Source organism: Pipistrellus hanaki, assembly GCF_964339955.1.
Source record: "Pipistrellus hanaki genome assembly, chromosome: 15".
NCBI classification, from domain to species: Eukaryota; Metazoa; Chordata; class Mammalia; order Chiroptera; family Vespertilionidae; genus Pipistrellus; species Pipistrellus hanaki.
In genome coordinates this window covers 31,309,100-31,334,755 of record NC_140517.1, presented here as the reverse complement: position 1 = coordinate 31,334,755, position 25,656 = coordinate 31,309,100, and the positions used below count along the sequence as shown (strand labels likewise).

At 43.5% G+C, this 25,656-nt stretch overlaps 1 protein-coding gene across 15 annotated transcripts in view; it reads right to left on the bottom strand.

Annotated features, from left to right (window-relative positions):
* ZNF566 (zinc finger protein 566) overlaps positions 1-25,656 on the bottom strand; it is a 148,576-nt gene that overhangs the window by 38,546 nt on the left and 84,374 nt on the right. For 9 of the 15 annotated variants that reach the window (XR_014796887.1, XM_084905221.1, XM_084905222.1 and 6 more), the window contains exon 1: positions 16,739-17,431. The exons of 2 other annotated variants lie outside the window; for them this stretch is intronic. Coding sequence is in view for 1 of the 13 variants with exons in the window: in XM_084905219.1 (XP_084761345.1) it covers positions 68-85 (18 nt within the window). In the remaining 12 variants the exon portion in view is untranslated. Of the gene's footprint in view, positions 1-67; positions 335-16,575; positions 17,432-25,656 lie in introns of those variants that run through there. 4 more of the 15 variants (XM_084905228.1, XM_084905225.1, XM_084905219.1 and 1 more) reach the window with 4 other exon arrangements.

Below are 25,656 nucleotides of genomic sequence, written 5' to 3'. Positions count from 1 at the left end.
ATTTTAAAAATCACATATTTTATGTACTTAACATGTTTAAAATGTCCAAAAGAATAGTTATACTAACCAGATCAGTGTGGAACATTGGTTGAGTGTAAACATATAAACCAGGAGGTTACAGTTCCATTCTTGGTCAGGGCACCTGCTGGGGATGCAGGCTCAATCCCCAGTGCAGGAGGCAACCAGTCAATGATTCTCTCTCATCATTTATGTTTCTATCCCCCTCTCTCTATCCCTCTCTGAAATCAATCAAATATATTATTAGAAAAGAATAGTTATACAAATAGAAGGCTAAATTATTTAGGAAGAGTAACAACTTCTTTATATTTAAACTTTTAAGAAAAAAACTTTTTGCTTATTAGATATAGGAAAATAAACTGAGCATTATAAAGTATTAGTGGCCCGGTGCACACAATTTGTGCACATTAAACAAGGGTTAGAGGAAATATTTTAATAATGCTATTTGTCCTTTCTCTATAATAGAAGTGTCAGAGATGAAAGAAAATTAGTAAAATGTGTATGAAAATCTTCCTCCTGTCAGAGTCTGGGGTATACCATGGGATCCAGAGTAAAGCCCCACCCACCCATGTGTGCCTCAAAATCACGTGAGCCCCAGACCCGGCCACCTCCCCGCATTAGGCTAGATCCAGACCTGGCCGATCTCACCCTTGTCAAGCCCTGCCGGGTGGGAGGGGTGAAGGGGCGCAGCATCAGGTACCCTGGCCAAGTGCTGGGGCAGGGGACATGGCCTGAGGTCCCCTGGGGGCGCACCTTGAGGACCCCGTGAAGCCCCGCCAGGTGGGGGATGCAGCCTGAGATCCCCTGTCAAGCCCTGCCAAATGGGAAGTATGGCCTGAGGTTCCCCACCAAGCCCTGCCAGGCAGATGGCACACCTTGCAATCCCCTGTCAAGCCCCACTGGGAGGGGGGACACAGCCTCAGGTTACTCATCAAGCCCTGCTCCGCAGGGGGCATGGCCTGAGGTCCCCGGCCCAGGGCTGGGTCAGTTGGCACACCTTGAGGTCCCCATGAAGCCCTGCTGGGTATGGGGCATGGCCTGATGTCCCGGCCTAGTGCTAAGGCAGGGGGCATGGCCTGAGGTCCCCAGGCCTGGTGCCAGGGTGGGGAACAAGGTCTGAGGTCTCCTATCAAACCCCACAGGGGCAGGCGGGGTGCAGCCAAAATTCCCTGTTGATTGCTCAATTAAGGCTCATTATGGGAACTCAGCCTCTGCTGTGGGCTCAGCCATCTTGTGTTATGGAAACCACTGCCTCCACTGTGGGCACTGCCATCTTTGTGGCGGTGTGATGGTCATTATGTATATTCCCTCTTTATTAAATAGGATAAAGGGCAGTGAGCATTTCTCTCTGCACAAAGCTTCTTGATCATTAAACAATTCATCAACAATTTCAAGTAAAACTAAACACCCAGGAAGTAGCACCATGTTATCAATTATTTAGTGGCTACTCACTATCTCACTATATTCCCCAAGGTGCATATATATTCCAAGAAATTAAAATCAAAATGGTCCATACATCTCTTCCTTAAAACACTCCTTTTAATATTATCCTATATAATAAAAGCCTAGGCGGCATAACATCCTCATACAACACCCTCGTGCAACATCAAGGGTATCCTCACACACCAATTTGTTGCATCTGAGGGATGTGTCCCTCCTTTTTAAAGCTAAGCATCTCTATGGCCAAGAATATATATAGTATGCCTGTAAAATGACCACATCTGGGCATAGAGCACCGCAAAATAATAACACTACAGGGAAGAAAGTCCTTTAAAATGAAGTAACTTACATTTTTTAGTATTTTACACTTTTATAAATAATAAACTTATCCTATATAATAAAAGGCTAATATGTAAATTGTTCCCTTGACTGGGAGATCAACCAGAATTTCAACCAGGGGGCAGAGCCTGCCAGCTAACAGTACACACCCCTGATCATCCCCCATCACCCTGATCAGGGGCAGAACCAGCCATCCAACCTTCCGCATACCCTCCCCCTGGCTGGCCTGGCCCGATAGGCCCTGATTGGAGCTGGTGGGCCAGACCCCACCTGTGCACGAATTCATGCACTGGGCCTCTAGTTTTTTTTAATAATAAAGATTATAATTTCACTTATAGTATGTTTTAAATTATTTCTAGAATTATCCTGAAAATTTTCCATATACTAGAAATTATATATGTCTGTTAGTAACAGAACCTGAAAAACAGTTTAATTTTTCTTTTATAATGAGAAAGTTAGAAGTAGATAGTGACTGGCCTTGACATCCCACCCCCAGTTGTTTTAGATACAATATCTATCATACAATTAAAAAACACAAGATTAAAAACAGAAAATAGGAGCAGAACCACAGATAATTCAGACATAGGACGTGGCAAACAAATCATTTAAAATAGCTACAATTAAATGTTAAAGACAATCAAGGAAAAAATGATAGGCAAATGTGTGAGAAGATGAAGAAAATAGAATTTAAATTTATTTTTTTTAAAAAAGATTAAAATAGACTATTTAAATCAGCAAGTTAAGAAATTAAAAAGTCATTGCACAGTGTTAACATGAAACCAGGCATGTAAAAAATAGAATTACTGAACTAAAAAACAAGTAAAAAATATATTTATAAAGTGCAGATAAGAAAGAAAAAGAACATTAGTTAATACAAAGACACATGAGACACAGTCAAAAGAGCTCACACACATGTAAATGGCATCTCAGAAAGATAAAGGAGATTGGATAGTAATTAATAGGAAAACATGAACTAAGCCAAAACCGGTTTGGCTCAGTGAACAGAGCTTCAGCCTTCGGACTGAAAGGTCCCGGTTCCATTCCAGTCAAGGGCATGTACCTTGGTTGCGGGCATAACTCCAGTGGGGGGTGTGCAGGAGGCAGCTGATTGATGATTATCTCTCATCGATGTTTCTAACTCTCTATCCCTCTCTCTTCCTCTCTGTAAAAAACCAATAAAATATATTTTATATAAAAAAAACATGAACTAATTAAAAGCTTCAACAAGAGTTTCAAGAAGCTCAGAAAATCTGAAGTAAAACAAAGATACAAAACAAAGAGCAAAACCTCAACCAAATATAGCCAAATTGTTAAAAACCAAAAAGTAAACAAAAACACCTTGAAAGTAAACAAAGGAAGAAGAAAAAATTACCAAGAGCACTGATTAAAAAAAGAGGGGAAGTATACAAATGAACAATATAAGGAATGAAAAGGTAACATCATTACAGGTTCCATAGACACTAAAAAGATAAAAACAGAATACTAATAAGTTTATGTTCATAAGTGTGAAAGCTTAGATAAAATAGATAAATTCCTGCCAAAACCGGTTTGGCTCAGTGGATAGAGTGTCAGCCTGCGGACTCAAGGGTCCCAGGTTCAATTCTGGTCAAAGACATGTACCTTGGTTGTAGGCACATCCCCAGTGGGGAGTGTGCAGGAGGCAGCTGATCGATGATTCTCTCTCATTGATGTTTCTAACTCTCTATCCCTCTCTCTTCCTCTCTGTAAAAAAATCAATAAAATATATATTTTTAAAAAATAGACAAATTCCTTAAAAAAACATTCCCAAATTGATAAACAAAAACAAAATAAAAAGAGTTAAATTGGTCCCATAATTTAAAATCTTCATATCAAGAAAATTTTTAGGCCCAATTGCTTCACCAGTAACTCAGTAACTTCTTCCAAATTTAAGAGACAACTTTATTCTTACTTGTAGTGAATAGCAAAACACAAAATTCTTCGTAACTCATTTTGAGGCTAATAGAAGCCTGACACCAAAACTTAACAGACATTAGAAGAAAATATAGGCTAATATTTCTCATAAGGATATAAAACAGAAATTCTACATTAGCAAATTTAACCCAATAAAATTATTTTTTAAATGATTTAATATATTATGACCAAGCAGGATTTACTTCAGAAAGAAAAGGTTGGTTTGACATTTGAAAAACAACATAATTTACCACATTGATATCCTATATAATAAAAGAGTAATATGAAAATTAACCACCACTTAGCTACACCCGCAAACCCACCAACAAGCCACGCCCACAAGCCAATCAGGAGTGAATATGCAAATAAACCCAACCAAGATGGCTACAACCACAGAGAGCAGGAGGAAGGCTTGGATTTCCCAGCAATGGAGGAAGCCAAGCTTTCTGCACACCCTGGCCAGCCAAGGCCTCTATTCAAGACTACACAGGAGCCATAAAGAAAAAGTCCGGTCCCACTTCCTGGTCAGTTCCACTTCCTGGTTGAGCAAGAGTGCCAAGACTATAACCCTCCCACTTTAGAACAACCAACCAGCCAAGCACCCAGCCAATCACCTGTGACAACTCCTTCTCCTGCCCCTCCCTTCCCCTCCTGAGCGCTTATATACCAATGTTCTTGAATAAAAATTTTGAGGCTTGATCAGAACTTTGTCTTGCCTCCATTTCTCCGTGCCCCTGTCCCTTCTCTTCATCCTCCACAGGTCCTCCCTCTCCCCACTTTGCTGTGCCCCGCGGGTCGGGGCATATCTGGCGCCCAACGCGCGGTGAGCGGAACGGACCCCCGTGGGGGACACCCACTTGAGAAGCCCTGGCCAGGCACCCGTGAACCTCCACGAAGTCGGTGTGAGCTAGGTTCGTCTTGAGTCGCCGCGAGGTATTGACCCATGAGTGAAGATCTGTCTTTGATCACCGTGGGACTAGCTGCCCTGCGAGATTGATCTGTTGAAGGTAAGTGGGTGATCCTTATGGGACAGGAATTTTTGGGCTCAGGGAGTCCCTTCAGGCACGAAGAATTAAGGCTAGAAAAAAAGGATCTTAGAAATGAAAGTGCTCTTTAGAGTGAATGTTGAAGTCTATGTGATCACAAAATAATGTTGTTTTTTGTTGAAATTAGAATCTTAGTATATGTATAGAATTTAAAATCTGTAATAAGTGGAACTCCACTATTGAAACTGCCTCTGATGCGAATAAATTCAAAGGCAGCTGGAGAGGGCAGGTCTATCTGCTCTCCCACATTAAGATTACTTGTAATAAGACTACTTAATGCCTTGTTTAAAAATTATAAGAGAACTCGCAGGGAAATGCAAATCTTGGCCAAATTGGGTATTAGTTATTATTTCAGAAAACCAAAAAGGAAAAAAAAAATTGAGATCTGTCTATCTTTTAAGCATGAAAAGAAATTCAGCCAAATCTGTTGCTGATGCTTCCCCTGAAGTAAGCAAGATGTGGGGAAAGGGAGAGACAAGAGGCGATAAAGATCTAAGTAGTCCAGATAACTGGCTACATCCTTTGTTGAGGGAGGAAAGGGTAAAGGCCCTTCCCCCAGCAGACAGTTAATATAGTGTCCTGCCAGTAGCCATCTTAAAGAATGTGATAATTTACAGTCGAATAAACAAAACCTAGTTTCCCAGAACCACTGGCATGGCAGCATACACCATTGATAGTCAAGAATTCACTATTAAATCCCCTTTCAAATCTGCACAGCTTGTTGAACTGTTTGCTGTTCTACAAGTCCTTTCAAAATTACCCACCACCCCTTTTAACCTTTATACTGATAGCTTCTATCTAGCGTCCTCCATTCCTCTACTAGAAAGTGTTCCTCACATTAAACCCACCACCAATGCAGTCCCCCTTTTCCAGCAATTATAAACGTTAACTACAAATAGACTAGCCCCCTTCTTCATTGGACACCTAAGAGCCCACTCAGACCTTCCTGGCCCCCTTTCCCAAGGCAATGCCGCGGTAGACCAAAACACCAGACTTGTATACTCTCTTTCTTTAGATCCCCTTTCCCAGGCTCAACAGGCCCACAATATCCACCACCTCAACACTAACACCCTCCGCCTCTTATTCAAAATCACCAGAGAACAAGCCCGACACATTGTTAAGAACTGCCCTGGATGTGTTACTCTTTTACCCATCCCACACCAAGGAGTTAACCCTAGAGGTTTACTCTCTAACGAGATTTGGCAGATGGACGTCACCCACATCCCTGAATTTGGTAACCTCAAATATACCCACGTTACTATCGACACCTACAGTGGGTTCATCTTCGCCACCCTTCACAGCGGGGAAGCCTCTAAAAACATTATAGCTCATGTCCTCCAATGTCTTACTGTTATGGGAAAACCTCAAAAGATCAAAACTGACAATGGACCTGGATATCCCTCTCAGGCATTCCAAAATTTCTGCCATCAATTCCACATTAAGCATACCACTGGCATCCCTTATAACCCCCAAGGACAGGGAATAGTAGAACGAGCTCATCAAACCCTAAAAAACACCATAAACAAACTGAAAACAAATGATATTTATCCCACTAGAGGCTCCCCCCGTAACCTTTTAAATCATGCGTTATTTACATTAAATTTCTTACAACTAGACAAAGAAGGAAACTCGGCTGCCGACCGATTTTGGCACCAGGAAACAAAAAAATCAATATGCAAAAGTCATGTGGAAAGATCCATTGACCTCAAAATGGCACGGTCCAGACCTGGTCCTTATCTGGGGATGGGGGTCCGCATGTGTCTACAACACACAGGAGGAAGGACCACGATGGCTACCAGAACGCCTGATCAAACCCATTAATTCCCCTAAATAACAACCTCTCTTCCAGGGAACTATTCCCCTGAGAAAGACTCTCTCCCTTTCCTTCTACAGATCATGGCAAAAACTATCCTGACCCTGCTTTCAATCCTGATCCCCTTGACCAGCGGTGGACTAGGACCTCCGGTAAATAAGGATCAATTAATCCCAAAATTATTTGGAAACCCTTGTAGTTGTGACGGAGGTACTACTGCAGGAGCTCCTCCCAGGTACACCCGCATAGCCGATTGCGGCAGTTTCACTGCCTATCTTGTCTATGAACAATAGTATGATGGGATTTAACAAAGCTGGAAATGCTATGCCAAGCCCAAAATCATACCCCCAGTTGACGGCAAACCTGGATCTTGTCCCAGTGATTGCCAAACAGTCACAGAACTACACTCTACCTGTTATAGCAGTGTCCAACAGTGCTCCCATACAAATGGCAAGGTATACCTAACTGCCTTTCTTGAGAAAACCTACCTTGGCTCCTTTGGAGGCGAATATGACCATACCTCCAAAGGCCACTCTAAGTATGCCCAAGCCTCTTGCCGTGGCACAGTTGGCAAACCCATCTGCTGGCCACCACGAGCTCCAATCCATATATTTGATGGCGGCAGGCCATCTGATAGGGTAAAAGAAGCCGAGGTTCAAAAACAAATAGAAGAATTTATCAAACTTAAATACCCTCCCCTACAATACCACCCCTTGGCCCTACCCAAACCCCGAGACATAGACCTAGATACCCAAACCTCAGATATTCTAGAAGCTACCCTAAAGGCCCTCAATGTCTCCAACCCAAAACTGGCAGAGAATTGCTGGCTATGCATGACGCTTGGTACACCTATGCCCCTCGCCATCCCAGCTAACGTTACCAACTTCCTATCAGAAGGTAATTGTAGTATTAGTCTTCCCTTTAGGATTCAACCTTTAGGATTTAACTCAACAACATGCTTACAAAGCCTTCCCCAGAATAATAGCTATGACGTGAATGTAGGATTTATTGCCTTTTCAAAATGCTCTTCTATCATTAATGAAACCTCACCCTTCTGCCCCGCTCCTGGACAAGTTTTTATATGTGGAGGAAACATGGCCTTCACGGCCTTGCCTATCAATTACCGGGCTATGTGTACAAGCTATCCTCCTCCCTGATATTGACATCGTCCCAGGAGATGAGCCCGTCCCCCCTGCCCAGCCTTGAGTATATTAGCGGCCGCAGTAAGCGCGCGGTTCAGTTCATCCCCCTACTCATAGGTCTAGGAGTCACAGGAGCCGTGGCCACCGGCTCGGCAGGTATAGGAGTAGCGGTCAACTCATATGTTAAACTTTCTAATCAGTTGATTGATGACGTTCAAACCCTTTCCGGAACCATCAATGACCTTCAGGATCAAATAGACTCCCTAGCAGAGGTTGTCTTACAGAAGAGGCTTAGACTTACTCACGGCAGAACAGGGAGGAATATGCTTAACCCTACAGGAACGCTGCTGTTTCTACGCCAACAAGTCCGGAATCATCCGGGACAAGATCAAAAAACTTCAAGAAGATCTGATAAAACGACAAAGAGAACTGTTAGAGAACCTCCTCTGGAGCGGATTGAGTGGACTCCTCCCATACCTGCTCCCCATCCTGGGCCCCCTTGTAGGCCTTATACTGGTACTATCCTTTGGCCCTTGGGCTTTTCGGAAATTAACAGATCTTGTAAAACAACAAATTGATTCCATCCCAGCCAAACCCATCCAGGTACACTACCATCACCTAGATATGATTGACCGCGAGCTGGACTGTAATACTCGCCAGAGCTCCCTCCCTACGGGGACAGCATGATGACCAGAGGAATGCTTACCTACTCCTCACCGGGAGAAAGGTATGGGTACCAATCTGGGTGCAGAGCAAAGCATTGCAAGGGAAGGTCCAAAAAATTTTCCGACCCCCTCTTCCCAAGGGAAGGTCACAGGAAAATTTCGACCCCCTCTGGATTCCCTGTGAGTATGCCTGGTTTGCATAGAGGTTGGTATCAATACAAATCTAATCGGCTCTGCCTCTCCTCCCCAAAAGATACCAAGAGCCGCTATTAATACTGGTGGGCTTGGGAAACCCAAGGGAGGAACCAGGTCACTACTCCCCCAATCGGTTAAGGCCCACCTTCATTAAAACAAAGAGGGAAGAGATGTCAGGAGCCATAAAGAAAAAGTCTGGTCCCACTTCCTGGTCAGTTCCACTTCCTGGTTGAGCAAGAGTGCCAAAAAAGCCCAAGCGCTCCAAAACTATAACCCTCCCACTTTAGAACCAACCAGCCAAGCACAAGTACCCAGCACCCAGCCAATCACCTTGTGACAACTCCTTCTCCTGCCCCTCCCTTCCCCTCCTGAGCGCTTATATACCGAATGTTCTTGAGGCTTGATCAGAACTTTGTCTTGCCTCCATTTCTCCGTGCCCCTGTCCCTTCTCTTCATCCTCCACAGGTCCTCCCTCTCCCCACGTTGCTGTGCCCCGAGGGTCAGGGCACAGTTTCAATGACAGAAGATACATAAATCCAAACAGAAATGGCTGCTGCCACAAAGCAAGCAGAAGGTTTGGCTCAAGACTAGAAAGTTTCAGTTGTAGAAGATAAATAAATCCCAGATACCAGGGCCTCTGGTTGGGTCACCGGGGAGCGTAGCTGGCCTGCAAACCACCACAGGCCCCTCGCCCAGGCCGCCCCATGCCCCAAGGAACCACCACCCTGATCTGGGACACCCTTCAGGGCAAACCAGCTGGCCCCCACCCATGCACCAGGCCTCTATACTATCTAATAAGAGTAATATGCAGATTGACTGTCACTCCAACACACAAGATGGCTGCCCCCATGTGGTCAAATATCCTGCCCCCATGTGGACACAAGATGGCCACCATAAGATGGTCAGCAGGGGAGGGCAATTGGGAGGGACAAGGCCTGCAAGAGAGATCAGTTGTGGGAGATCAGGCCAACAGAGGAGGGCATTGGAAGGGATCAGGTTGGGGGTGATCAAGTCTGCAGGGAAGGGCAGTTAGGGGCAATCAAGCTGGCAGGGAGCAGTTAGGAATCAACCAGGTTTGCAGGGGAGTGGTTCCGGGGTGATCAGGCTGGCAGGCAGAAGTGGTGAGGGACAATCAGGAAGGCAGGCAGGCAAGCAGTTGGAAACCAGCAGTCCTGAATTGTGAGAGGGATTTCCGACTGCCCATTTAAGGCCCAATTCTACTGGGATCGGACCTAAACGGGCAGTCTGACATCCTTCGAGGGGTCCCAGATTGGAGAGGGTACAGGCTGGGCTGAGGGACACACCTCCCCACTCCCCACCCCTGTGCACGAATTTATGCACCAGGCCCCTCTGGTATTTAATAAAAGAAAAATCATATGATCCTCTTGAGAGACACAGAAAATGCATTTGTCTAAATGCACCCCTCATTAATACAAAAGAGAATATCCTCAACTTCATAAGTAACATCTAAAGTAGGTATTTTACAAATGTTAGATACAAGGACAATATACAAAAAGCAACAATACTTCCAGCTATAAACAATTATGACCATGTGCTGAAGAATGCATGTAGGGGTACCTGTGAATACAAACTGGTTTTATCTGTAGTTAGTGTGATTGTGCAACCACATACAGGTATGTGATACTTGTGACTGTTTCTTACAGTCTCAATAATAAACATCAAATAATTAGGTACAAAACTAACAGATGTGCACTGAGAACTACATATTTTTCAGAAAAATTAGACCTTAACAAATGTAAATGCATATTACATCGGGTGTCCCCAAAAATGTTTACACACTTTGAATAATTAATAATTATTAATTCCAATGGGTTAAATATGAAAATAAACATCAGTTGAACTATATTCATTAGTTGAAAGACTAAATATTGATAAAATGTCAGTTATCCCCTAATTAATATATAGATTCACAAACAAAATCCCAGCAAGGACTTTTCTTTTATATAATCATTACCAAGTTGATTCAAACATGGGAAATTGAAAGGGGATACAATAGCCAAGACATTCTTGAAAAAGTAAGAAAAAAGTTGGAGAATTAATACTGAAGATTTCAAAATAGAATACAGTTCTAAAAGAGCCACATCCTATCTAATAAAGAGGGAATATTCTAATTGACCATCACTTGGTCACAAAGAATGGCTGCACCCACAGCTGAAACCAAGTTCCCATAAGTAAGTAGCCTTAATGAGCAATCAGCAGGGACCTGAGGCTACACCCTCCCCCATCCCCTGTAGGACTTGACAGGAGACCTCAGGCCACCTCCCCCACCTGATGGGGCTTGACAGGGAACCACAGGCCATGCCCCCTGCCCCAGCACCAGGCCAGAGGACCTGAGGCCATGCCCCCCACTGGAGGGGCTTGATGGTGGACCTCAAGGTGAGCTTCCCGTCCTGGTGCTGGGCTAGGGGACCTCAGGCTGCTCCCCTCAACCCCAGCACCAGGCTGGGTGACCTCATACTGCACCCCCAACCAAGTGGGGCTTGACAGAGGACTTCAGGCCACACACCCCTCCCCTCTTCTCCCACACCAGGCTGGGGAATCTCAGACTGCACCCCTGGCCCAGCAGGGCTTGACGTGGGACCTCAGGCCATGCCCCCCACCCCAGCACCAGGGAACATGAGGCTGTGCCACCCTGCCTGGCTGGGCTTAACAGGGGACCTCTGAGGTGGTCTCAGCATTCATTGTTCCTGCACGGGGCTGCGGGATACAGAGACCCAGGGACCTATTTGGGGCAGAGCAGACTGGCAGCCATTGCAGTTTACTCTGCCCAGTGATTCCCTAAGGCCACACCCAACCCAATTTACAACCCCACCCAAGCTGTGCCCAGAGGCATTTACATATGAATGGCCTGGCCTTTTGCAACCTAACCTTATAAACTGCAGTGGGTTCAAAAAAGCCCAGAGCTTCCAAAAGGCCTAAGGCTCATCAGCAGCCTGCATTACTTCACAGCTGTGCCTCACCTGGGCACCCCCAAACCCCAAAATAAGAGGAGGAAACTGCAGATCTCTCTGTAGCTCCTGCTGGGTGGCCTCAGGCAGGGGTTGACTTAGTACCTTCTTAGAGATCCAAGAGCCAGTGCACCCAGTGGTCAAAGTGAGACACCAGATTACAACTCTTCAGATACATAAGAGACACACTCAAGGGGCAGACTCAGTGAGTGCCAAAACCCAAATGAAGCAAGTCCTATCCCATAAGGGTGTCTCCAACACAGCAGTTCTCCCATTGTAGACACAACTGGTCCTCACAGCTAATTGGTCTGGAGGTCAATTCCACCCAGTGATACCAACAGCAATCACGACTTAACTACAGCCAAAACCAGTTTGGCTCAGTGGATAGAGTGTCAGCCTGCGGACTGAAAGGTCCCAGGTTGGATTCTGGTCAAGGGCATGTACCTTGGTTGGGGGCACATCCCCAGTAGGGGGTGTGCAAGAGGCAACTAATCGATGATTCTCTCTCATCAATGTTTCTAACTCTCTATCCCTCTCTCTTCCTCTCTGTAAAAAAATCAATAAAATATATATTTTTTAAAAGACTTAACTACAACAAGACTGTGCACACAACCCACAAAGTGGTACACCAAGAGTATCCACCTCAGGTGACTGGGGAAGCTGAGACACTAGGCCCTATAGGACACATAGCACACAAAGCCACCCTATCAACACAGAGAAGCAGCCAAAATGTATAGACAAAAAAACATGTCACAAATGAAAGAAATGGAGGAAATCAAACTACAGTATATAGAGTTCAAAACCACAGTTATAAGGTTACTCAAGGATCTTCTAGAAACCTCCAAGAAATTTAGTGAAATCCTCAAGGATATGAAAAAGGACCAATTAAAAACTAAGCATACACTGACTAAAACAAAGAATAAGAGATCCAACAGTAGACTAGAGAATCCCAAGAATCAAGTCAAAGATTTGAAATACAAAGAAGCAAAAAACACTCAACCAGGAAAGCAAAAAGAAAAAAATTAATCCAAAAAATATGAATGTAAGGAGCTACTGGGACAACTTCAAGTGTACCAACATCTGAATTATAGGAGTACCAGAAGAAGAGAAAGAGCAAGATATTTAAACCCTATTTAGTGAAATAATGACAGAAAACTTGCCCCACCTGGTGAAAGAAATAAACTTACAAGTCCAGGAAGCACAGAGAACCCCAAAAAGAGGACTACACCAAGACACATCATAATTAAAATGCCAACAGCAAAAGACAAAGAGAGAATATTAAAAGCAGCAAGAGAAAAACAGTTAGTTACTTATAAGGGAGTACCCATAAGATTGTCAGCAAATTTCTTAAAAGAAACTATGTAGGCCAGAAGGGAGTAGCAAAAAATTCAAAGTGATGAATAGCAAGAACCTATTATACAACCAAGATTACTCTACCCAGCAAATCTATCATTTAGAATTGAAGGTCTGATAAAGAGCTTCACAGACAAGAAAAAGCTAAAGGAGTTCATTACTGCCAAACCAGTATTACATGAAATGCTGAAAAGTATTTAAGAAGAGGAAGAAGAAGAAAAAGGTAAAGATAAAAATTATGAACAACAAAGTGACAACAAATACATACTTATCAACAAGTGAATCTAAAAATCAAGTGGAAAAAAAATCTGATGAAGAGAATAAATTGGTGAATCTAATAGAATCAGGGGCATACCGTGTTTCCCCGAAAATAAGACATCCTCCGAAAATAAGACCTACTTACAGGTTTCCTTCTGAGTGAAATATAAGGCATCCCCCGAAAATAAGGCCCCCCTAGGCTAAACATGAGAGATTTGGTCCACTGATTTTGAAAGAAATGAAGTCACAAGAAATTCACCTGGAAATTCAGGAATTGGATTGTTATGATGAAGTTGCAGAAGATGATGACATGATTGACATTAAATAAATGAGTAAATTCTTGATACTGTACAATTCACAGTTTGTCTGGTTTGTGTTGACAACTACCGTACTACTGTACCATATACAGGTAATAAATTTCCTTTATTTTCATTTAACAATAAATGTGTACCGTATTCTTCTTCATAGAAAAATAAGGCATCCCCTGAAAATAAGACCTAGCACATCTTTGGGAGCAAAAATTAATATAAGACACTGTCTTATTTTCAGGGAAACAGGGTAGAAAGGGAGTGGAGTGATATCTTGGGGGGGAAGAGGGTGTGGAGGGGGCGGGGAGAGACTGGAAAAAATCATACACCTAAGGATGAGTACAATAGGGGAAGAAGGCTAAGGGCATTGGGAGTGTGGGAACTGGGTGTAGGCGAGCTATGAGGAGAAAAAAAGAGCAACAACTGTAATAATCTGAAGTATAAGGACTTGTTTTTTTAAAGTGAAAAAATTGATTTAAAAAAAGTGGTTGAATAAACTATGATAAATCTATATATTAAAATATTTATTATGCAACTATATAAACAAAAGCTATGAATATCTCTTTGAATTGTGGAGTAATATCCAGTATACATAATATCATTAAGTGAAATAAGCAATGTTCAGAACAGTATGGTATTTTGTTTCTATTTTATTTTTCTTTATTTTTATTGTTATCCCCATTCCTTCTTTTCTCCACTCGTCCCTCCTCCATCCAGCCCCTGCTCCTCCTTCCCTCTGGCCATCACTGTGGTCTGTGTCTATAAGTTACGCATATACAATATGTTCTTTGGCTAATCCCTTCACCTTCTTTCATCTCTCCCTCTCCCCTCTGACAGCTATCAGTCTGTTCCAGGTATTTATGCCTCTGTTTCTATTTTGTTCCTCAGTTTATTTTGTTCATTAGATTCCACATATAAGTGAGATCATATGGTATTTGTCTTTCTCTGACTGGCTTATTTCACTTATCATAATAATCTTCAGGTTGATTGCAAAAAAGAGTTCATTTGAAAGAATACATGTCCCTATTCATTTGTGCAAAATAAAAAGCATAAGGACAAAGCAGAAACTAATGAGATTGATTTATTATAGGGAGTAGACAAGAACCACATTTCTTCATACTCAAAATACTGTGACATGCAACAATCAACCAGGATGTGGGGGAACCCAAAGGGTACACACAAAAAGCTAAACATATAAAAAATGAGTAAAAAAAAACTACGCTGAAGAAGGAGGAAAAGAAAAGAATAAAATTGGAAACAGTTTTTGATCATATAAGGTTAAAGAAAAATTTCACAGAAATACTTTATTGTAGTTAGTAAATTTGTTGTTTTTAAAAACATATATTTTTTATTGATTTCACAGAAGAAGGGAAGGAAAGATAGAAACATCAATGATGAAAGGTAATTATTGATCGCCTGCTTCCTACATGCTCCCTACTGGAGGTTAATCCTACAACTAATCCTGCTCTGGAATAGAACCATGACTTCCAATTTCATAGGTTGATGTCAACCACATAGCCACACAGGCCGGGGTAAATTTGTGGTTTTTCTAATATGGATGAATCTCAGGCATAATGTGGAACAAAAGAAACCAGGGATAAAAAAAAAAGTACATGCTATATAATTCTATTTAAATATGAAGTTCAAGAATCCGTAAAACTAACTAATGGGATAAGTTTCTGATTAGTGATTCTGGGAGAAAAATAACTGGGAAGAAGTTTGAAGGAATCTTTTGGGCAAGAAATTATTATATAGCTGTATACTTAACTTTATGCATTTACTATAATATACACCATATCTCATAAAAATGTTTAAAAAACTACCATACCGGGGAGGGGGGGGGGGTGAATGGGTTAATGGGGGAAAATGAGAAAATATGTAAATCCTTCAACAATAATATTTTTTAAAAAAAAGAAAATAGGACTATGTAAAAAAAATATATCATGTTTTGGTAGGGATATAGAACAATGAAATGCTTCAAACATTGCTGTGCAAACATAAATTTGTGCACCCACTTTGATAAATATTGGCATTATTTAGTAAAGTGGAAGATATCATACAGCCCAGTAATTCCATTGGTATATAAACTCATGCACTTTTACATACCTTATGTAAAAGAATGTTTGCACAGCATTGCTTATAAAGTAAAACAGACTAGAAGTAACTCAAATCCATCAATACTAGAAAGGATGAGAAACAGTCCAGCTGATGTGGCTCGGTGGTTGAGCATCAACCTATGAACCTAGAGATCACAGGTTCCTTGTCAGGCACATGCTGGGGTTTCAGGCTCAAATGGAGGGGGGGGGGGGGTGTAAAAAGGGAGGTAGGAGGCAGCCAATCAATGTTTCTCTCTCATCAATGTTTCTATCTCTATCCCTCTCCCTTCCTCTCTAAAATCAATAAATGCGTATTTTTTTAAAGGAATCACTATTATATCTAATATGGAAAATTCTCAAAAACATAGTTGTACAAATAAGAAAAAAAAAAAAGAGAGCGTTCATATAAAATTTAAAAACCAGGGACAATTACAGTATAGTGCTAAGAGAGGTATAAATAAATGAAAAAAACCTCATACATTTATCCAGTCTCCCAAATCACATAACCACAATGGTAGCATAAAGCTAGAAGTAACCCGCAATCAAAGCAACAGGGCCGCACACCCAAGGCTTCAGGCGGTCACAAGCACTGTCTACCTGTACTTGGTTGCAGAGTCACAATCACACTAAACACAGATAAAACCACAAAGTATTCACAGGGACCCTCACATACACGGGGTCACACAATCACACACCCCGACGGGGACAAAACGCTATCACATCCCCGAGCCATACACCTGCCCATACAAAGCTGCACGTGGCTCCAACCACACACACACACACACACACACACACACACACACACACACACAGGCACGCACGCACGCACGGGGTACCGTCCCATCACACCAGCAGTCACAGGCTCCCCGACTGCGCTGCACACGGTTTTAGCCAAGTCACACCCACACGGTCAGTCTCCAGGTAGAGGAAATCCCACCATTTAAATCTGACCTCCCGGGTACAAAGCCGAGGCTCCGGCCCGCCCTCCCCAGCGTCCTCACCTCAGGCCCTCGGAGCTCCGGGAGCAGCAGAGCCCCTCCGCAGAACTGCAGCAGCTGCTGGTGTAGACCCGAGGGTCCCGCCAGCGCGTGACTTAGAGGCTGAATTAACGCGAGAATCCCGTTACGCTGAGGAGTCCTCTGGGCAATGCAGTCAGAGACCTACCTGGGGCGGGCAAGATGGCTCCAGAACGTCAGGATTTCTGTCCAAGCCTAACTGCGACCCAGCCAAACGACTGCGGTCCTCACCCAACGGCGCGCCGGAGGCTTCGGGGAGCCGGTATCCTAACGGCCGTGGCTCCTGAAAAAGGCCACTCCGACACGTTCAGCGGGCTTCGTTCCCTTATCCGCCATACCGTCCAGCAGTGGGAAAGGCTCAGAAAGAGAAACTAGTTTCCAAGGAAAGATAAGAGGCACCGCGGCCCTTCTGGGAAATGGAGCTGGGGCTGGAAACGCGTGGCTGCACCGTTTGAAATTCACCCTGATTCTTCTCAGCCTGCTCAAGCTACGGCCCCGGACATTTCTGGGAGTGCCGCTGCGCCCCAGGAGTGCACAGGTTTCCTTGAGTCGCTGTTTTGGTCTTTGTTCCGAAGTAACTTTGGTTTGGGGTTCTTCCGTGCAGAGGAGCTGTGGGATCTAAGTTTCTGAGTCCCAGAGCCCCACCGGGGACGCTGAAGGAGAGGCAGACTAAGAACCTGCAAAAGTATTGGGGAGGCTGGTAAGGAGGGATTGCTAAACGTGAAACGGATGGGGAAAGCCAAAGAGGAGGAGTTTCTGAAATTGCGAAAGAGGCTGGCATTCTGAGCTGACTTGTATTAAATGTCTTGGCCTGAGGAGAATAGGCAGGGGTGAGGCAGGCTTTGCTAGGGGGGGTGGGAGGGGAGAGAGACAGACAGACAGAGTTGGGTGTGTCGTAGAGAGGGAGAAACTAGATTCATAATTTTGTGTGGGTGTGTGTAATTGAAAGTTTAAATAAGTATCACTGTATATATCACAGTGAGAGAGAGAGAGGGAGAGAGAGAGAGAGAGAGACTTGGGTGTGTCGTAGAGAGGGAGAAACTAGATTCATAATTTTGTGTGGGTGTATGTAATTGAAAGTTTAAATAAGAATCACTGTATATATCACAGTGATTGTATTTTTTAATTTGATAGGAGAAAGGTTATATAATTGAACTAATAAATTATTTAATATTTATAGATTTTAGATAGAAACATCAAGACAGAACCATTGATTGGCTGCCTCCTGCACGCCCCCTACTTGCAGATACAGGCACCACCTGGTCTTGTTCCCTGAGAGGAATGCGGCCATGACCTCCTGGTTCATAGGTCTCTGTTCAACCACTGAGAACAGGGGGAGGAGGTGGAAATAAATTGTTTAAAGCATGTAAAACCTGAAGCATCTGTATAGAACAGAAATAAAAACTGTTGTTTTCTTTAAAAAGAAAGCCAAAGGCTGGGTGGAGGAGGCAAAGGAGAGGAAAATGGGAACATCTGCAGGAAACAATAAAAATAAAGATAAATCCTGCCCTAACCAATTTGGCTCAGTGGATAGAGTGTCAGCTAGTGGACTGAAAGGTCCCAGGTTCAATCCCAGTCAAAGGCATCTACCTTGGTTGACGGCACATCCCCAGTAGTGGTGTGCAGGAGGCAGCTGATTCATATTTCTCATCAATGTTTCTAACTATCCCTCTCCCTTCCTCTCTTAAAAAAGCAATAAAATAGATTTTTAAAAATAAAGACAAATCCTAGCTAATAAAAGAGTAATATGCAAATTGGCTGTACCTCTGCTACATCCACAAGCCACGCCCACCAGCCAATCAGGAGCCAATATGCAAATTAACCCAACCAAGATGGCAGCGGCCATGGAGAGAGCAGGAGGCTAGGGTTGCTCCTGGCAATGGAGGAATCCAAGCTTTCCTCCTGTCCTGGGGGGCCCAGTATCCACTCAAGACTACAAAGTTTCAATTATAGGAGATAAATAAATCCCAACAAAAATGGCTGCAGCCATGGAGAGAGCAGGAGGCTTGGCTCCATTCAGAGCTACAAAGTTTCAATTATAGAAGATAAATAAATCCCAGATACCAGGGCCTCTGCTTGGGTCACTGGGGGACATGGCCAGCCTGAAAACCACCAGAGGCCCCTCACCCAGGCCACCCCATGCCCCAAGGGAACCCCCATCCTTATCCAGGACACCCTTCAGGGCAAACCAGCTGGCTCCCACCTATGCACCAGGCCTCTATATTATTTAATCCTATCTAATAAAAGGATAATATGCAAATTGATGTCACTCCAACACAAGATGGCTGCCCCCATGTGGTCAAATATCCTGCTCCCATGTGGACACAAGATGGTCAGCAGGGGAGGGCAGTTGGGAGGGACCAGGCCTGCAAGTGAGGGCAGTTAGGGGTGATCAAGCTTGAAGGGGAGGGCAGTTATGGGCAAACAGGCTGTAGAAGAGTGTTTAGGGGTGATCAGGCTGGCAGGCAGAAGTTGTTAGGGGCAATCAGGAAGGCAGACAAGCAAGCAGTTGGGAGCCAGCAGTCCTGGATTGTGAGAGGGATGTCCAACTGCCCGTTAAGGCCCAATCCTAACTGGATAGAGCCTAAACGGGCAGTCGGACATCCTTCGAGGGGTCCCAGATTTGAGAGGGTGCAGACTGGGCTAAGAAACACCCCCCCATACAAATTTCGTGCACCAGGCCTCTAGTAAAATAATAAAACATAAAGCCAATTCCAAGGAACTTGCTTAGACTTCAGACTGGAGACATAGCCTTTCAATCTTATGGGTTCTTTTCGAGTCCTGTTGAAAGGGGTAAGTTTAAGTGATGTAAGCCGAGGGTTAGACGAACAAACAAATTTGTGAAGTCCTGGACTAAGAAACAACTTTAAAATTTGAAGGATAGTGTCAACCACTGCATAGAAAAGAAGTGAATTAAGCAGTGTTATTCCCATTCTTAGAAGAAAAAAAAACATGGCCTACAGAGATCAAGGAATGTAAGTTTGAGTTCCTCAAGGAGACTTCCAATTACCTCCAGGCCAGATGAATTTTGTTAGGTATAAAAATAACTTTCCTAACTGCAAAGATGCTGTCTCCAAATATTTTACTGTAGTTACTTTTAACCTATTTTTAAAATTTATTTTAGAGAGAGGGAGAAAGAGAAATGTTGGTTTGTTGTTCTACTTATTTATGTACTCATTGGTTGATTCTTATATGTGCCCAGACCTGAAGATTGAATGGACAATTTTGGCATATGGAGAGGACTCTCTAACCAACTGAGCTATCCTGGCAAGGCCTCATTGGTTGATTCTTTTATGTGCCCTAAAGAGGGAAGAACCCATAACCTGGGCTAACCAGAAAACACTCTAAGAAACTGGGCCAGGGCTAACATAATCTTTTGTAATAATAAAAGGGTAATATGCTAATTAGACAAGTCATCTTCCAGACATCCTTCCTGATGAAAGCTGGGGCCAGAGGGAAGCCAACCCGGGTCCCGGGTGCCTGCCCGAGGCCAGAGGAGAGAAGCCCGGATCCCAGGTGCCAGATGGAAGCCAGTGCTGGCATCCAGGGGAAGGAAGGCCTCCTCTTACACAAATTGTCATACATTGGTTTTAAGTAAAGGGAGAAAGTAAGATAGTGGGTATAAAATTTGTATAAACTTCATATATACAAATAAAACCTTGCAGTACAGTTAAATGCTTAAGAGTAATCAGCAATAAACAAAAAAATACATTTAATACACAACTGAAAGGCACAGAAAAAACCTCAAAGAAAGAAGTTATACTATACTAGTGGCCCAGTGCATGAAATTCATGCACATTAAAAGGGGATTAGAGGAAATATTTTAATATTGATATTTGCCCTTTCTCTATAATAGAAGTGTCAGATGAAAGAAAATTGGTAAAATATGTATGAAAAAATTCCTCCTGTCAAAGTCTGGGGTGCAAAGATTGCATGAGACCTAGACCCGGTCAGCCCCACCCCCCATTGGGCTAGATTCACCTTTGTCAAGCCCTGTTTGGTGGTGGGGTGCAGTCTCGGGTCCCCTGGACTAGTGCCAGGGTGGAGGCATGGCTTGAGGTCCCCCAGCCTGGGCCGGGTCAAGGGGCATCCCTTGAGATCCCCCGTCAAGCCCCACCAGGCAGGGGGCACACCTTGAGATCCCATCAAGTCCTGCCAGGTGTGAGCCGCATTCTCAGGTCTCCCATCAGGTCCCACTTGGAGGGGGCAGCAGCCTCAGGTTCCCCATCAAGCCCGCTGGGCAGAGGTTGCGGCCTGAGGTTCCCTGTCAAGCCCCACAGGGGTGGGGGAAGGCCCAGCCTCAGGTCCTGGCTGATTGCTCATTAAGGCTCATTATGGGAACTCGGCCTGGCCTGTGAGATTGAGCCAAATCTGGCTCTCCAACATCCCCTAAGGGTCCCAGATTGCAAGAGGTCACAGGCCAGGCCAAGGGACCCCACCCCACTGGTGCATGATCAGAACCAGGGAGGGATGCAGGAGGTTGGCCAGCCAAGGAGGGACCTCGGGAGGGCTCCAGGGCATGTCTGGCCCATCTCACTCAGCCCCGATCAGCTGGATCCCAGCAGCAAGCTAACCTACCAATTGGAGCGTCTGCCCTTGGTGGTCAGTGCACATCATAGCAAGCAGTTGGGTGGCCTTAGCATATCATTAGCATATTACACTTAGATTGAATAGATGACCAGACAACCAGACACTTAGCATATTAGGCTTTTTCTATATACTAGAGGCCCAGTGCATGAAATTCATGCACGGGGTATGTGCCCCTCAGCCCAATCTGCACCCTCTCCAATCTGGGACCCTCAGGGGAGGTTCGACTGCCAGGCCTAAACAGGCAGTCAGACATCCCTCTCACAATCCTGGACTGTTGGCTCAACTGCTACCTGCCTGCCTGATTGCCCCTAATCGCTTCTACCTGCCAGCATGATCACCCCCTAACCACTCCACTGCCAGCCTGATCGATGCCTAACTGGTCTCCTAGTGGCCTGATTGTCCCCAACTGCCCTCCCTGACAGCCTGGTCACCCCCAAATGCCCTCCCCTGCATATTCCCTCTTTATTAGATAGGGTATTTTCTTTAACATATTGGACAGCCCTAACTGGTTTGGCTCAGTGGATGGAGCAATGGCCTGCAGACTCAAGGATCCCAGGTTCAATTTCAGTCAAGGTCATGTACCAGTGACATACCCAGTGGGGACTGTGCAGAGGCAGCTGATAGATATTTCTCTCTCATAGATGTTTCTAGCTCTCTATCCTTTTCCCTTCCTCTCTGTAAAACATCAATAAAATATATATAAAAAAAACATTTAAGATTCCTCCATATCTGCCTGACTGGTGTGACTCAGTGGCTGAGAACCCAGGCTGGGCCCGGAGAAGATCACTGCATGGGTCCGTGCACTGCTGCCAGCCTGAGACCCCAGGCTGGGGACAAGGACCCAAACTGCTGCTTGATGCTGGAGAATTCGCAAGTGGCTGCAGGCAGGGCCATAGTGACGAGGGGTGTTGGGGTCCATGCTTTCAAACATTTTAAGAAGCTTGTTGAGGTCTGCAAAACCCCTCAAACACACTACTGTGAATTTTCTTCAGGTTTTATTTTCTCTAGCCTCTTCTTCACTCTGTTATGACTACAGTGTCATTAGGTGATAGGAATTTTTCAGCTTCATTATAATCTTACTAAAGGCCAGGTGCATGAAAATTCGTGCACGATGGGTGGGGATGGGGGACTCTCAGCCTGGCCTGTGCCCTCTCACAGTCCAGGACCCCTCAGGGGATGTCCACCTGCCGGCTTAAACCTGCTCCCCCAGGGATCAGGCTTAAGCTGGCAGTCAGACATCCCTCTGGCAGCCCAGAAACTCTAGGGGATGTCTGACTGATGGCTTAGGCCCACTTCCCACATCAGCCCGGCTTGTGGCTGAGCGGAGCTCCCCCTGTGGGAGTGCACTGACCACAAGGCAGCTCCTGAATTGATCATCTGCCCCTTGGTGGTCAGTGCATGTCACAGCGACTGGTTGTTTTGCCATTGGGGTCAATTTGCATATTACCCTTTTATTATATAGGATGCACCATTGTCACATATGTGGTCCACTGCTGACTAAATCATTATTATGTGGATTATGACTGTATTGATATATCCATTATTGTACAAATATTTCTCCTTTCAGTCCTATCAGATTGTTTCATATATCTTGAGGCTCTGATGTCTGGTAAACATGTTTATAATTCATATATTTCTTGGTTGATATACCCCTTTCTCTTAATAGTTGTTTACTCAGTGTCACTTTTCTTTTAGTATTAGCTATTCTGTTCTCTTTTTATTATTATTTACATGGACTATCTTTCATTCTTTTTTTTTTTTTTAATATATTTTATTGATTTTTTTTTGACCCCCTCCCTCCCTCCCACACATCCCCTCCCTCCCCAGAGTTTTGTGTCCATTGGTTGCACTTATATGCATGTATACAAGTCCTTCGGTTGATCTATTATCTCCCCCAGATCTTCCTCCCGTCCCCGCTGTAACTTGACAGTCTACTTGTTGATATACTGTCTCTATATCTATCTTATGGTTCATCAGTTTATAATGTTCTTTATTATCCACAAATGAGTGAGGTCATGTGGTGTTTCTCTTTCATTGATTGGCTTATTTCACTCAGCATGATGTTCTCCAATTCCATCCAGGATGCTGCAAATGATGAGAAATCCTTCTTTTTTATGGCAGCATAGTATTCCATTGTGTAGATGTACCATGGTTTTTGGATCCAATCATCTGCTGACGGACACTTAGGCTGTTTCCAAATTCTGGCTATTGTAGATTGTGCTGCTATGAACATAGGGGTGCATATATCCTTTCTGATTGGTGTTTCTAGTTTCTTGGGATATATTCCTAGAAGTGGGATTACTGGGTCAAATGGGAGTTCCATTTTCAGTTTTTTGAGGAAACTCCACACTGTTCTCCACAGTGGTTGCACCAGTCTACATTCCCACCAGCAGTGCACGAGGGTTCCTTTTTCTCCGCAACCTCGCCAACACTTGTCGTTTGTTGATTTGTTGATGTTGGCCATTCTGACAGGTGTGAGATGGTACCGCATTGTTGTTTTGATTTGCATCTCTCGGATAATTAGTGACTTTGAGCATGTTTTCATGTGCTTTTTGGCCTTCCTTCTGTCTTCTTTTGAAAATATTCTATTTAGGTCCATTGCCCATTTTTTAACTGGATCATTCATCTTCCTTTTATTTAGTTGTATCAGCTGTTTGTAGATGTTGGAGATTAAACCTTTATCAGTGGTAACATTTGCAAATATGTTCTCCCACACAGTGGGCTTTCTTGTTGATTTGTTGATGGTTTCTTTTGCTGTAAAAAAGCTTTTTATTTTGATGTAGTCCCATTTGTTTATTTTCTCTTTAGCTTCCATTGCACTAGGGGTAGTATCAGTGAAGAAGTTTTTTTGGCATACGTCTGAGATTTTGTTGCCTGTGGATGCTTCAAGTATTTTTATGGTTTCCCGTCTGATGTTTAAGTCCTGTATCCATTTTGAGTTTATTTTTGTGTATGGTGTAAGTTGGTGATCTAGTTTCATTCTTTTGCATGTATCTGTCCAATTTTCCCAACACCATTTATTGAAGAGACTGTCTTGACTCCATTGTATATTAGTGCCTCCTTTGTCAAATATTAATTGAGCATAGTGATTTGGGTTGATATCTGGGTTCTCAATTCGATTCCATTGATCTATATGTCTGTTTTTGTGCCAGTACCAGGCTGTTTTGAGAACAGTGGCTTTGTAATACAGTTTGAAGTCTGGTATTGAGATACCTCCTACTTTACTCTTCTTTCTCAGGATTGCTGTGGCTATTCGGGGTCTTTTATTGTTCCAAATGAACTTTTGGAGAGTTCTTTCTAGGTCAGTGAAATATTCTGTTGGTATTTTAATGGGGAGTGCATTGAACTTATAGATTGCTTTAGGAAGTATGGACATTTTGATGATGTTGATTCTACCAATCCATGAACATGGTATGTTCTTCCATCTGTTTACATCTTCCTCTATTTCTTTTTTCAGTGTCGTGTAGTTTTCCGCGTATAGGTCCTTTACTTCCTTAGTTAAGTTTATTCCTAGGTATCTTAATTTTTTTGGTGCGATCGTAAATGGAATTGCTTTTTTAGTCTCTGTTTCTATAAACTCACTGTTGGTGTATACAGTAGAAATGCCATAGATTTTTTGCTGTTAATTTTGTATCCTGCTACATTGCCAAATTCATTTATTAAGCCAATTAGTTTTTTAATGGAGTCTTTTGGGTTTTTTATATACAATATCATGTCGTCTGCAAATAAGGATAACTTTACTTCTTCTTTTCCAATTTGGATGCCTTTTATTTCCTCCTCTTGTCTAATTGCAATGGCTAGTACTTCCAGTACTATGTCAAAGAGGAGTGGCGATAGTGGGCATCCCTGTCTTGTTCCTGTTCTTAGAGGGAATGGTTTTAGTTTTTGCCCATTGAGTATGATGTTGGCTGTGGGTTTATCATAAATAGCTTTTATTACGTTGAGGTATGATCCTTGTACTCCCACCTTGTTAAGAGTTTTTATCAGGAAAGGGTGTTGGATTTTATCAAATGCTTTTTCTGCATCAATTGATATGACTATATGATTTTTATCTTTCAACTTGTTTATGTGATGTATCACGTTTATTGATTTGCGGATATTGTACCAACCTTGCATTCCTGGTATAAATCCTACTTGGTCATGGTGTATGATCTTTGTGATGCTCTGCTGGAGCCGATTTGCTAGAATTTTGTTGAGGATTTTGGCATCTATGTTCATGAGGGATATTGGCCTGTAATTCTCTTTCATTGAGTTGTCTTTATCGGGTTTTGGTATTAGGGTGATGCTGGTTTGATAGAAGGAGTTTGGAAGTGTTCCTTCCTCTTGAATTTTTTGGAATAGTCTGAGGAGGATAGGTTTTAGTTCTTCCTTGAATGTTTGGTAAAACTCTCCTGTGAAGCCATCTGGCCCTGGGCTTTTGTTTGCTGGAAGCTTTTTGATGACTGTTTCAATTTCTTCCCAAGTCACTGGTCTATT